Raw genomic sequence first — 14860 nt, forward strand, 5'->3', positions numbered from 1 at the left:
ATGTTTTTAGTTTTGCTTTGTTGTTAGCTGAGTAACAGGGAAAATATTGACAGCAAGATACCGGTATCATTTTACTCCTGCTCCTTTCTATACGTTAAGGTGCAGTCAACCAAAAGGGCCGACCCCAACGAGCTTAAGCTCATCTTCCAAAAGGCTTTCAGAGCAAAGCACCGAGTGTGTGTTCTCACCTGCGGTCCCGGGAGTGCCGGGTGGTATGTGGATGTGGGGGCGCCTCTGCTGCTTCGCATGCTCGTCTGGGTCCTGTTCTTGGTTGATGGGAACGAGACCTGATGAGATCTTCTGCTGTTGTGGATCATCCACCTCAAGCTCGAATAAGTCTTGCCAAGCAGAAGTGTCAGCCCTTCTTGTGTGAAGATATTATCAGGTAAAGACGTGCGTGTCTACCTGCACATGTTCACCGAGTAAAGCCACCGAATAAGGCAAACTTGTCCTATTTGCCATATCTATCTCTCAAAATGTGTCTTTACCCTATTCCTGTTATCTCTGGCTTACGCAGAAGGTTTTATGTTGCCAAACGGCATCGTAACCATACTTCTCTCTGCACGTTAAAGCAAACCTCAGTCAATGGCTCTTCCCCTTCCCTTTCTATAGGGCTGTGGAACTGTCAGTCTGCTGTGAACAAAGCAGACTTTATTGCTGCCTATATTAATCATTTAGCACTGGACATCTTGGCTCTCACTGAGACCTGGATTAAACCTGAAAACAATGCTACTCCAGCTGCACTTTCAACAAACTATACATTCTTCCATACCTCTCGTCCACTTGGACGAGGGGGTGGGACCGGTTTGTTAATTTCCAACGCATGGAAATACAATCAATTTGTACCCTCAGTTAAATACAGCTTTTTTGAATACCATGTCATTCTGGTGACGGTTCCGGTCAAAATCTACTTGATTGTCATCTATCGTCCTCCAGGTCAAATGGGTGATTTTCTAGATGAACTAGACACACTGCTCTCCTCCATCCCAGAACATGACTGCCCCATGCTTGTCCTCGGCAATATGAATATACATTTAGACAATCCAAGCTCTACAGAATTCCTGTCATTAATGCATTCATTTGAGCTACAGCAGGTTCCCAGTCCTCCAACTCACAAAGCTGGCAAAGAGCTTGATCTTGTCTTTGCCTGAAATTGTGCCATAGATACCCTCACTGTTACTCCTCTACACCTCTCTGACCACTATTTTGTTCAGTTCAGGGTGAGCCTACCAGAACCAACCTCTGCCCCAACCCCTATGGTTTCCTTTTGCCGCAACCTCCGCAATCTGTCTCCAACCCACTTTTCCTCTCTTGTAGTGTCTGCTCTTCCACCGTCTAGCACATTTTCCTCACTAGAGGTAAATGATGCCACTGAGGCCTTGTGCTCTACACTGAGCTCTTGTCTGGATAGGCTGTGTCCCCTATCCACCAGACCTGCTCGATCCTCCCAGTCCCACCCTTGGCTCAATGATTCCCTCCGGTCGCTGCTTATCAACCTCAGAGCTGCTGAGAGAAAATGGCACAAAACGAAAGGTCCTTCTGACTTGAATACATTTCAGTCGCTGCTATCATTTTTCTCATCCAGCGTCACTGCTGCAAAAAAGGCTTTCTACATTGACAAAATTCAGAATGCCACTGACACCAGGAAACTATTCTCCACCTTCAAAACCCTACTAAACCCGTCACCACCCGTTACCAGCCTGACAGCAGATATTTTTGCTTCGTTTTTTTGTTGACAAAGTGGCCACCATCAGCAGCCAGTTTACTGAATCGCTCACTAACCCAATATGCAGAAGTCCTACTGCATCTTTTTCTTCATTTACCCCTCTTACCGATAGCGATGTGTCCAAACTCCGTACATGTAGCCGTCCTACTACATGTCTACTGGACCCTATCCCAACCAACCTCCTGCTATCCATAGCTCCCATTGTTATAGCAGCAATCACACGTGATTAATTCTTCACTGCCATCAGGAATATTTCCTACTGCATTTAAACAGGCTCAGGTAATACCATTACTCAAAAAATCTTCTCTTGCTCCCATTCAAGTGGAGAACTATCAGCCGGTCTCTTTTCTCTCATTCCTTTCTAAGACCATTGAAAGGGCAGTTTTCAAACAGGTCACAGAATTCCTCTTCCAAAACAACCTCCTTGACTCCAACCAATCTGGTTTTAAAAGTGTCCACTCCACTGAAACGGCTTTGTTGTCTGTGACTGAAGCCCTAAAAGAAGCCAGGGTGGCTATGAAGTCCTCGGTACTCATCCTGCTTGACCTATCAGCAGCATTCGACACAGTCAATCACAGAATCCTATTAAATATACTCTCAAATATGGGCATCACAGGTAAAGCACACTCCTGGATTGAATCCTATCTCACAGAGAGGTCATTCAAAGTGTCCTGGTTAGGGCACAGATCTGAACCGCACCTCTTTGTCACAGGGGTGCCCCAAGGATCAGTGCTGGGGCCCCTCCTGTTTGCCATGTATACCACCTCATTGGGCCAGATCATCCACTCACATGGCTTCTCATATCACTGCTATGCTGATGATACCCAGCTCTATCTTTCATTCCCACCTGACGACCATATGGTCTCAGCGCGAATCTCAGATTGTCTCTCTGATATATCTGCATGGATGAAAGACCATCACCTCCAGCTAAACCTCTCAAAAACTGAACTACTGGTCTTCCCTGCCAAGCCAAACATACATCATAACATCTGTATCAAGACTGACTCTTTAGCTCTTGCTCCTACTAAAGTAGCAAGGAACTTAGGTGTCATGATTGATGATCAGCTGATCTTCAAAGATCATGTTGCCTCTGTAGCCCGGTCTTGCTGCTTTGCATCATTTAATATAAGGAAGATTAGACCATATTTAACCCAACAGGCCACCCAGCTGCTGGTACAAACAATGGTCATCTCCCGCCTTGACTACTGCAATGCCCTTCTAACAGGCCTCCCAGCCTGTGTTGTGAAGCCACTTCAGATGGTCCAGAATGCAGCGGCACGCCTGGTCTTCAATCAGCCCAAAAGGGCACATGTGACCCCTCTGCTAATTGAATTACATTGGTTACCCCTGGCTGCACGCATCAAATTCAAATCACTAATGCTAGCCTACAAAGTGCTTACTGGGTCTGCACCTACTTACTTGAGTGCTCTAATAAAGGCTAAGGTTACGCTTTCTCAACTCCGGATATCAAAAGAACGCCATTTGGCTGTTCCAGCACCACGCACAAGACAATCCAGACTCTTCATGTGTTGTCCCACGCTGGTGGAATGACCTACCAAGCGCTACCAGAGCAGAGGTGTCCCTGTCTGTCTTCAAGAAACTCTTGAAGATCCAGCTCTTCAGAGAACACCTCCTGTCCTGCACTTAGACTTTACACCCCCCTCCCCTCCACTGTACTCATCTTGCACTTGATTCCACTTTTGCATTCACACTCTAAAGCTCCCTTTAGTGATATTTCTTTTAAGACTTCTATGTAGCTTGATTGTTAATTCTCTTTCTGTAAGTCGCTTTGGATAAAAGCGTCTGCTAAATGCATAAATGTAAATGTAATTAGGGTAACACCATACAGTCTTAGTGGGGGAGACCACATCTGCACAGAAGTTAAGGTAATCCGTCAGACAGTGTGTCAGCCCCTCTATGTCCTCACAGTGTGGGCTAAGCAGCACATCCCAGTTCGTGGTGTCATAACAGTCTCTGAGGGCATCTTCCATTTCAGGGGACCACCTCCTGATGGAGCTAGTTGTTGCAGGCTGCCTTTGGACCGGGGGGTGTACTTCGGCTGTAGACGAACCAGGTTGTGGTCAGACTTCCTGTTGTTCCTTGTTGGACAGCCAACAACCTAGTAAAAAGCAGCCAAAGTAGACTCCAAAGTAGCATGATTTAAGTTCCTAGAAATTATCATAAATGCCTCAGGGTGCTGTCTGCAGCCTTGCTTGACAGTGAATCCTCTCACATGCAACGGCTGCGTCTGCCCTCGGAGTGATGTAAACACAGATGGTGATCAAGTGACTGAACTCCCTCGGCAGATAATATGGCCGCAGGCTAACGGCTAGCAGCTCCAAGTCCGGGAAATATAAGACTATCTTTACGGAGATATGTCCCGGGTTACACCAGCGGTTGTTCACATAGATGATGAGTCCCCCATCTTTGCCTTGCCTGCATACTTGAGTGTCTCTGTTGGCTCTCACAGCAGTGAATCCCCGCAGGTCCACGTTAGCATCCAGTATGAGGATGTGTTAGCCATGTCTCCGTAAAGATAAACAAGCTGCTGTCCCGGTAAATCCGCTAGTTGTTCAATGCGGATAGCTCGTCGACCTTATTTGGCAGCGAGTTCACATTCCCCATGATAACGGAGGGAATGGATGGTTTGCAGTGCCACCAGTTGTCCGCTAGCCTAGCCTTTAGCTTCGCCCCGACTTTGCAGCCCCTGGGTCTCCTCCTCAGCTCTGCTGGGATGGGGTGTCGTATCCCGGCTCGTCCCATTGTTTCAGGGCTAGCAGCTCCTCTCTTGAATAAGCAAGAAACCTGGCTCCTGGTTGCATGTGAAAGTTAAAAATATCCATGTGATATGAAGAAAAAGACTGTCTTCGTAAGAAGAGCAGAAAAGTAAAAAGGTGGAAAAAAGAGGTTTAAAGAGCTAAAAACTACAGAGCTACTGGAGAGGCAGCCATATCCCACAGCGCCACACTACTATATAAGGGGCAGGGGTGAGGTGAAGCTACAAGTGTGTCAGGGGCAGGGGTGAGGTGATACAGGTAAGTAAAGGTCAGGGGTGAGGTGAAGCTACAAGTGTGTCAGGGGCAGGGGTGAGGTGATACAGGTAAGTGGGTGAGGTGGTGATACAGGTGCATAAAGGGCAGGGGTGAGGTGAAGGTACAGGTGAGTAAGGGGCAGGGGTGAGGTGAAGGTACAGGTGAGTAAGGGGCAGGGGTGAGGTGAAGGTACAGGTGAGTAAGGGGCAGGGGTGAGGTGAAGGTACAGGTGAGTAAGGGGCAGGGGTGAGGTGAAGGTACAGGTGAGTAAGGGGCAGGGGTAAAAATGTGATACAGGTGACTTTGAAACCCAGCTGTGTGTGGAAGAGAGAGAGCAGGAGAGAGATCCATTATTTATACCACACTGGGTATATTCCACACATCTAACACACTTTGAAGATTAAAACGGTCACATTTATATCTCTCTCTCTCTCACACACACACACACACACACACACACACACACACACACACACGTGATCTTTGACTGTGTATTTGCTAACTGATGTGATGTTTAATTAATGGATTGTGTGTGTGTGTTAGTCTGCAGCCCCTCACTGAGCTCCATCACCCAGGACTGCACACACCTGCTCCAGGTACACAACTGTGTGTGTGTGTGTGTGTGTGTGTGTGTACGCACGCGCGCGTGCTATATGAGCTAACCTGATAGGATTTCTGAGAGGACTTTTTTAACTTTCTTTGTCAAAGCTTGTTAGCAGGCTAACATGTCCTGGCAGGACTTACGGAAAGATTTTTGATATTTATTAATGTTCTTAAACGTAACTAGTAATGCTAGCTGACATGAGATAAGCGGACATGAGATAACCTGACAGGAATTGTCACGAGTTTGTATTGTTACTTTTCAGCTGATTAGCTGGTTAAAATGAGCGAACAGCAAGATTTCTGTTAGTTACTGTAGCTGTAGGATTTCTGAGCAGACTTTTTACTTTTACTGCTAAAGCTAGATTCCTCTTTATTGGTTTCTAATGCCACGTTCGTTCTGTTTATGTAACATTGTGCTTTATCCCGTGTGTGTGTGTGTGTAGTTGATTTCTGGTGTGTGTGGAGTCGAGGCTGTGGATGTGACAGATGAACACCTGCAGAATCTCCAACCTTCCACCATCAGAGAGCTCAAAGACACAGCCCGAGGTGTGTGTGTGTGTGTGTGTGTCACACGACTAACATTTGTGTTAAGGTATATAAGGTATTCTGTAACTGTGTGTGTGTGTGTGTGCGTGTGTGTGTAGAGGTATACCGAAAGCTCCAGCAGTTGGATACGGGTGTTTTATCTTCACAGACTTGTCTTAGAACATCACTGAGTGAAGATGGAAATGAGGTACCACACACACACGTACAATGCCTTGTATAATGCACTAGAGCTGAAGTGTGTACTAATGCGTGTGTCTGTGTGTGTGCATGCAGACAGTGTGTGATGATCACTCAGTCAGAACTGAAGATGATGTCCACACCTCCACACTCAACGGTAACCTTCACCACATTGTTTCCATTTTCACACCTCCTGAACAGAGATTGGTTAGTGGGTCCTATTCACAAGCCATCTCTCAACGAATGATTGAGTCTTTTCCTTCTTCTCCTCCTTCTTCTTCTTTCCTCATTTTTATCCTTCTGAGGTTCTAAAAAACTGCCTTGATTCCTGAAATGGTTCCTGGAGCAGAGTGCTTTTACTGTGTTGTGTTCTGCAGTACGCTTGTAAGATTGTAACAGTTAAATTTACTTCTTTATCACCTTTGCAGACCTACAGGAGGAGCTGAAGCCAAAGTTGGAGCTTCAGGAGAAAGTGAAGCCAAAGTTGGAGCTTCAGGAGGACCTGAAGCAGAAGATGGAGCTTCAGGGGGAGCTGAAGCAGAAGATGGAGCTTCAGGGGGAGCTCAAGCCAAAGTTGGAGCTTCAGGAGGAGCTGAAGCCAAAGTTGGAGCTAAAAGAGGAAGTGAAGCCAAAGATAGAGCTTCAGGAGGAGCTGAAGCAGAAGTTGGAGCTAAAGGAGGAAGTGAAGCCAAAGATGGAGGTTCAGGAGGAGCAGTACAAGCAGGAGATTCAGCGCCTGACGAATTACTATCGTGAGCAGATCAGACAAACAGAGGAACGCTACACCAGTGAGATCCTCCTTCTGCAGGACCGACTTCAGGGCATGACTTCACCAGACACCTTACACAGGTAGCTTGCACATCTGGAGCTTAAGGCTCTGTTGCAGATTTGTATCTAATCAGCATTCTTGTTAGAAGTGTAGTGTGTGTTCAACACTGCCCCCTACTATCCAGTATGAGCTTTCACACTCTGTGTGTGTGTGTGTGTTCCAGCATGCCAAGTATTTCTGCACACACAGAAGAGCAGGAGCTTCAGGTAAGTTCAAGCCCACAGTGCACTGTAACCATCTAGCTTTTTTATACACACACACACACACACACACACACACACACACACACACACACACACACACACGCGTATATCGGTGGAAATGTGTTTGTGTTTAAATTAGCCTTTGGCGATAATCTGACCTAGATTACTACACACACACACACACACACACACACACACACACACACACACACACACACACACACAGAGAGAGAGAGGGTGGAGTGAAGGATGCTGTTCTTTGCGAATGAGTGAGTGAGAGTTACTCTGTCTTTTACTCTCTCACATGATTGCTCACTCGTCCTCTTATTCACTCCATCTCTCAACCTTGGACTGAGAGACATCACTAACAAAGAGAAAGACAAAAGAATGCAGACGGACAGAAGGATGTATAGACAGACAGGTGCAGTGTGAGAGGAGAGCAGTGAGCTTTTTCTAGGAGTAGAAACTTGGATATTTTATTATATTAATTGCTATAATTATTAAGTCTGTCGTGTGGTGTAATAATTTTGTAGCAATAATAATAATGTGAATAATAAACGAGAGCTACAGTGAAGTGTCAAAAGTAAAAGAGATGAAGGAATATATTTTAAAAAGCGTATTAACTTCCTTTGGAATTGCGTGCAGACTCTGGTTTTCTTGTGTGTGTTCTGGAACAGCATACTGCGCTTTATCTCCACTTCTTCTATCCAAGGAACCTTTTGCTGAATGATTAGATGGCTCCTCCCCGTCTTCTTGATTCAGTTTGCTGTAGGCGGTCATATGTTAATGAGGGGTGGTACCAGGGAAGTTTCTGTGTAGGAAAGAGACTGTTCTCGCTGGCCTGTTCTCTGTGAATATTTTATTTCTGTGGCTGTTACAGACCGGGAACAATCGACTTGAAGAGTCTCAGTACCGCCCCCACGTCACGCCCCCCCACGTCACGCCCCCCCACGTCACGCCCCCACATCTGATTTCAAAAACAAGAAGAAAACAATTCACAGAATGGGACCTTTTAAGAGCACTGTTACTGTGTACAAGACTTTATTATTGCACACAGAACTCAACTCATTATTTACCTCTCTCTCTCTCCCCCTCATCCCCCCCCCCTCTCTCTCTCTCCCCCTCATCCCCCCCCTCTCTCTCTCTCCCCCTCTCTCTCCCCCCTCATCCCCCCCTCTCTCTCTCTCCCCCTCTCTCTCCCCCCTCATCCCCCCCTCTCTCTCTCTCCCCCTCATCCCCCCCCTCTCTCTCTCTCCCCCTCTCTCTCCCCCCTCATCCCCCCCTCTCTCTCTCTCCCCTCATCCCCCCCCTCTCTCTCTCTCCCCTCATCCCCCCCTCTCTCTCTCTCCCCTCATCCCCCCCTCTCTCTCTCTCCCCCCTCATCCCCCCCTCTCTCTCTCTCCCCCCTCATCCCCTCTCTCTCTCTCCCCCCTCATCCCCTCTCTCTCTCCCCCATCCCCTCTCTCTCTCTCTCCCCTCATCCCCCCCTCTCTCCCCTCATCCCCCCCCCTCTCTCTCCCCTCATCCCCCCCTCTCTCTCTCCCCTCATCCCCCCCCTCTCTCCCCTCATCCCCCCCCTCTCTCCCCTCATCCCCTCTCTCTCTCTCTCTCCCTCATCCCCTCTCTCTCTCTCTCCCCATCCCCTCTCTCTCTCTCCCCCCATCCCCTCTCTCTCTCTCCCCTCATCCCCCCCCTCTCTCTCCCCTCATCCCCCCCCTCTCTCTCCCCTCATCCCCCCCTCTCTCTCTCTCCCCTCATCCCCCCCCTCTCTCCCCCCCCTCTCTCTCTCCCCCCCTCATCCCCTCTCTCTCTCTCTCTCCCCCATCCCCCCCTCTCTCTCTCTCCCCCATCCCCCCTCTCTCTCCCCCTCATCCCCCCCTCTCTCTCTCTCCCCCTCATCCCCCCCTCTCTCTCTCTCCCCCCTCATCCCCCCCCTCTCTCTCTCTCCCCCCTCATCCCCCCTCTCTCTCTCTCCCCCCTCATCCCCTCTCTCTCTCTCTCCCCCATCCCCTCTCTCTCTCTCTCCCCATCCCCTCTCTCTCTCTCTCCCCCATCCCCTCTCTCTCTCTCCCCTCATCCCCCCCTCTCTCTCTCCCCTCATCCCCCCCCTCTCTCCCCTCATCCCCCCCCTCTCTCTCTCCCCTCATCCCCTCTCTCTCTCCCCCATCCCCTCTCTCTCTCTCTCCCCCATCCCCTCTCTCTCTCTCTCCCCCATCCCCTCTCTCTCTCTCTCTCCCCCATCCCCCCCCTCTCTCTCTCCCCCCTCATCCCCCCCCTCTCTCTCCCCCCTCATCCCCTCTCTCTCTCTCTCCCCCATCCCCTCTCTCTCTCTCTCTCCCCTCATCCCCCCCTCTCTCTCTCTCCCCCATCCCCTCTCTCTCTCTCTCCCCCATCCCCTCTCTCTCTCTCCCCCATCCCCTCTCTCTCTCTCCCCCATCCCCTCTCTCTCTCTCCCCTCATCCCCCCCTCTCTCTCCCCATCCCCTCTCTCTCTCTCCCCTCATCCCCCCTCTCTCTCTCTCCCCTCATCCCCTCTCTCTCTCTCCCCCCTCATCCCCTCTCTCTCTCTCTCCCCTCATTCCCTCTCTCCCCTCATTCCCTCTCTCTCTCCCCTCATTCCCTCTCTCTCTCCCCTCATTCTCTCTCTCTCTCTCTCCCCTCATTCCCTCTCTCCCCTCATTCCCTCTCTCTCTCCCCTCATTCTCTCTCTCTCTCTCTCCCCTCATCCCCCCTCTCTCTCTCTCTCTCTCTCTCCTTATCCTCTCTCTCTCCCCCTCATCCCCTCTCTCTCTCTCTCTCTCCTCATCCTCTCTTTTTGTCTCTCTCTGATTTTTTCCTCTCTCAATCTCTCTCGCCCCTCATCCCCTCTCTTTCTCTCTCTCTCTGATTTTTTCCTCTCTCTCTCTCCCGCTCTGATTTTTTCCTCTCTCAATCTCTCTCCCCCCCTCATCCTCTCTCTCTCATTCCCCCCTCCATCTCCTCATCCCCTCTCTCTCTGTCTCTCTCAGATGCAACAGCGTGAGATGGAGGAGGAAATTGCGAGGGTAAGCCGAGCATGTTGTCATGTCACGGCTCTTGAAAGCTGATCATGTCACATTGTCCTCAGAGCAGATGATTGTGATGGCTCATATTCTGAAAGCCACTTCCTGTTTGTCCTGTTTTAATATGAAACTCTTTCTGTGTTCCAGTCCTTCAGGTCACTTGTGCTATAGTTAAATGTATGGTCTATTGTGTGTCGAAAGGTCACAGTACTGTCACCTTAAAAGAGCACACCTGGGGCGAAACCAGGCTGTGTGAGGATCAAGAGGCTGTCATGAAGCTCAATAAGCCTTTAGAAGACTATAAGCCTTTATAAGCCTTTATAAGCTTCATTAAATGCCTCAGGAAACATGAAATGAAATAAGATGGTTGTGTGTGAGGATAAAAGCCTGTGTGAGACAGTGTGAGGTAAATGAGGCTCTGAGAGGCAGCAGTGATATGAGGTTATGCATTGTAGAGAGAGAGAGAATACAGGTATATAGTGCTAAACACTGGAAATAAACAAGGAGCTGCAAGGTAGAGCGAGGCTATGGGAGGAACAAAGGGTTAAAAGATGTCAGATGACAAAGCAAGGGTTCACAAACTTAAATAAGCATCTACAACATCAAGCGGGGTCTGGAGTGGCAACCGAGGCAGTGTGATGATAAACAATGGTCTGGAGTGTAAACGAGGCAGTGTGATAATAAACAAGGGTGTGGAGTGTAATCGAGGCAGTGTGATGATAAATAATGGTGTGCAGTGTTAAACGAGGCAGTGTGATGATAAACAAGGGTTTATAGTGTTAAATGAGGCAGTATGATGAGAAACAATGGTCTGGAGTGTAAACAAGGCCGTGTGATAAACAACGGTGTGGAGTGTTAAACGAGGCAGTGTGATGATAAGGATTTGTAGTGTTAAACGAGGCAGTGTAATACTGAACAATGGTCTTCAGTGTTAAATGAGGCAGGGTAACGATAAACAAGCTTTTGTAGTGTTAAACGAGGCAGTGTGATGATAAACAAGGTGGTTTGGATAAATGGGTGTGTCCAAGGATAAATGGGGCAGTGTGAATAAATGATGGTTGTAGAGGTGAGAATAAATGAGTGCATACGAGACATTGTGAGAATAAAAGGGCGGCACGGTGGTGTAGTGGTTAGCGCTGTCGCCTCACAGCAAGAAGGTCCGGGTTCGAGCCCCGTGGCCGGCGAGGGCCTTTCTGTGTGGAGTTTGCATGTTCTCCCCGTGTCCGCGTGGGTTTCCTCCGGGTGCTCCGGTTTCCCCCACAGTCCAAAGACATGCAGGTTAGATTAACGTGGGGCGGCCTTGGGCTGAGGTGCCCTTGAGCGAGGTACTTAACCTCTAACTGCTCCCTGGGCGCTATAGTATGGCTGCCTGAGTGTGTGTGCGCTCATGGCTCACTTGTGTGTGTGTGTGTGTGTGTGTGTTCAGTGCTTCAGATGGGTGAAATGCAGAGGATGAATCTCACTGTGCTTGAGTGTGCATATGATGAGTAAAGGCTGCTTCTCCTTCTAAATGAGCATATATATGGATGACTGAGACAGTGTGAGTGGACTGGGGTTTATGAGGATAAACAGGAGTACCTGTAGTAAAGTGAGGTAGTGTGAGGTTGATGAGGCTACACAGTGCCATGTCAAGATGTTTGTAATATTTGATCTGCCATGGGATCTCTGCAGGTGATCGTGCAGATGTCTGTGGAGTTCGCCGTGCAGAGCGAGATGAACCGCATCAGCATGCAGAACGCCAGTGAGGTTCAGCAGGACGAGCGAAGTGAGGAGACACGGGTACGTACTCCGGCCACTAATTTCTCCACGCAAATGAGGATAGATTGATTTAAAGGATGTATTTATCTCCAGGTAATCAAAGCTACATGGAGTTGAGTTAAATTATGCTCATCTAGGCTAAAATCGGTAAAGAAACATTCACCAGTGTTGACCCTTTTATCACTGAGTGTTCTGTGTGTCTGAATAGGAGGGGGCGGAGCCTGAGCAAGTGATTCAGGAGGAGATGGCGAGAAGTGGAATGGAGCGACGGTACCCCAGCACGCAGTGCAGTAGCACTCAGACAGAAATGGTAACCCAGTTGAATTAGGGGCCCAAGCACTGCAACCCTGTTGTTTTTTTTCTTCTTCCCTCCTGTTAATCAGACAGGCCTGATGGTGGTGCTGTAGTGCAACATCTCCTAAATCAAAAGTCCCACCGGGTTTAGCGAGCAGGTATGGGTTTTCTCATGGACCCCGGTTCGGTGAGTTCACCCCGGTGGATGAGGGTTATCTTCCTGGGGCTTCAGGTGGAGCGCATGTGCTGAGTGTTGTCACTGTTTATACACCGAACAGCAGTTCAGAGTATTCGGCCTTCTTGAAGGCCTTGGGTGGGGGGATGGAAGGGAACCCTTGGGTTTCATTCTGCTTGGGGACTTTCACACTCACGTGGGCAATGCTCTCCGAGACTGCTGGTCCCACGACCCAGAACAGGATAACCGGTAGAAAATGGATGGATGGATGGATATTAAACATATATTTGTCCTGGACACACCTGATGTGAAATGTATGGGGCGGCGCGGTGGTGTAGTGGTTAGCGCTGTCGCCTCACAGCAAGAAGGTTGTGGGTTCGAGCCCAGCGGCCAGTGAGGGCCTTTCTGTGTGGAGTTTGCATGTTCTCCCCGTGTCTGTGTGGGTTTCCTCCGGGTGCTCCGGTTTCCCCCACAGTCCAAAGACATGCAGTTAGGTTGACGTGGGGCGGCCTTGGGCTGAGGTGCCCTTGAGCGAGGCACTGAACCCCTGACTGCTCCCCGGGCGCTCTGGTGTGGCTGCCCACTGCTCTGAGTGTGTGTGTGTGTGTTCACTGCTTCAGATGGGTTAAATGCAGAGGATGAATCTCACTGCGCTTGAAGTGTGCATGTGACGAATAAAGGTTTCTTCTTCTTGTCTTACAAAAAAGGCCAAACTGTTCACATGATATTCAACAATGTAAATATTTAAGTTAATTTTGACTAAATGACTCGACATCTTGTGCCAAGACCCAACTTTTCTGAACCCTTTATAAAACCATCATGTCGTGTTGTATACACATGTATTTCCTTCTCTCTGTAAACTGAACCGCGGAGTGCGTCTCCACAGGTGAACCTGTTGCTATGGCAGTGCTGCGTGGGTGTGTGTTTTGGATTTAATCGACTGTATGTTGCGCGCGCGCACACACCACACCACACACCACACCACACACACACACACGCGCTTGCTGTGGTCGATATTGAAATGAGTCTCTGTGTGTTGTTGACTGAGTGTAGTTTGTTGTTTCGCGTTCGTGTGAGTAAACATGCTTGGTTTCCTTTCTGTGTTTTCTTTCCTGTTTTGTTCATCAGCTGAGGAGAAGTGGAGAGGGGGATGAGGAGAGAGAGAGGAAGAAGAAGGACGAGCAGTGTGGGGAGGAGGAATTGACATCACAGCTGACATCAGCGCACACACAGGAAAGGTGAAGAGTTTATTATGAGCAGTGTGTATTACATCAGCTACGTTAATGAAAGTATAAACACAAACAATAAGACTGAGGATTGTAATTATTACTATCCTGGATCTTAGCCACACCTACAGAAGTCACCTACACGCAAATCATCACACATACTAATTAACCGACCAGTTTTTAAAACTACTTATAAAACAGCACCTCAGCTGTTTATACAGTAAACTGTTACTGGAGTGTTGTGTTGGTGTTGTACGTGACTTTCACTGTCACTGATGCCACATCAGCCGCGAAGTCGACATCCTCGACAGCAAACACAACTGGGACAGCAAACTTTACCCAACAGCCAGAGCAACTACAATCATTTCAGCACTGGTTGTAACTACATCAACAATGGCCGTGCCAACAATCCCTTTCTTAACGTCAACGGCCATGCCAACAATCCCTTTCTTAACGTCAACGGCCGTGCCAACAATCCCTTTCTTAACGTCAACGGCCATGCCAACAATCCCTTTCTTAACGTCAACGGCCATGCCAACAATCCCTTTCTGAACGTCAACGGCCATGCCAACAATCCCTTTCTGAACGTCAACGGCCATGCCAACAATCCCTTTCTGAACGTCAACGGCCATGCCAACAATCCCTTTCTGAACGTCAACGGCCATGCCAACAATCCCTTTCTTAACGTCAACGGCCGTGCCAACAATCCCTTTCTTAACGTCAACGGCCGTGCCAACAATCCCTTTCTTAACGTCAACGGCCGTGCCAACAATCCCTTTCTTAACGTCAACGGCCGTGCCAACAATCCCTTTCTTAACGTCAATGGCCGTGCCAACAATCCCTTTCTTAACGTCAACGGCCGTGCCAACAATCCCTTTCTTAACGTCAACGGCCGTGCCAACAATCCCTTTCTGAACGTCAACGGCCGTGCCAACAATCCCTTTCTTAACGTCAATGGCCGTGCCAACAATCCCTTTCTTAACGTCAACGGCCGTGCCAACAATCCCTTTCTTAACGTCAATGGCTGTGCCAACAATCCCTTTCTTAACGTCAACGGCCGTGCCAACAATCCCTTTCTTAATGTCAACGGCCATGCCAGCAATCCCTTTCTTAACGTCAACGGCCATGCCAACAATCCCTTTCTTAACGTCAACGGCCGTGCCAACAATCCCTTTCTTAACGTCAACGGCCGTGCCAACAATCCCTTTCTTAACGTCAACGGCCGTGCCAACAATCCCTTTCTTAACGTCA

At 48.8% G+C, this 14860-nt stretch overlaps 1 protein-coding gene across 5 annotated transcripts in view; it reads left to right on the plus strand.

Annotated features, from left to right (window-relative positions):
- Window positions 1-14860, plus strand: part of LOC132882276 (A-kinase anchor protein 9-like) — a 285166-nt gene that overhangs the window by 95821 nt on the left and 174485 nt on the right. For all 5 annotated transcript variants that reach the window (XM_060915567.1, XM_060915571.1, XM_060915570.1 and 2 more), the window contains 10 exons: window positions 5302-5354; window positions 5805-5907; window positions 6006-6094; window positions 6181-6241; window positions 6513-6933; window positions 7077-7119; window positions 10124-10159; window positions 11828-11935; window positions 12123-12224; window positions 13512-13621. In XM_060915567.1, the coding sequence (XP_060771550.1) occupies window positions 5302-5354; window positions 5805-5907; window positions 6006-6094; window positions 6181-6241; window positions 6513-6933; window positions 7077-7119; window positions 10124-10159; window positions 11828-11935; window positions 12123-12224; window positions 13512-13621 (1126 nt within the window). The remainder of the gene's footprint in view (window positions 1-5301; window positions 5355-5804; window positions 5908-6005; window positions 6095-6180; window positions 6242-6512; window positions 6934-7076; window positions 7120-10123; window positions 10160-11827; window positions 11936-12122; window positions 12225-13511; window positions 13622-14860) is intronic.

This window comes from Neoarius graeffei, chromosome 2 (assembly GCF_027579695.1).
Source record: "Neoarius graeffei isolate fNeoGra1 chromosome 2, fNeoGra1.pri, whole genome shotgun sequence".
NCBI classification, from domain to species: domain Eukaryota; kingdom Metazoa; phylum Chordata; class Actinopteri; order Siluriformes; family Ariidae; genus Neoarius; species Neoarius graeffei.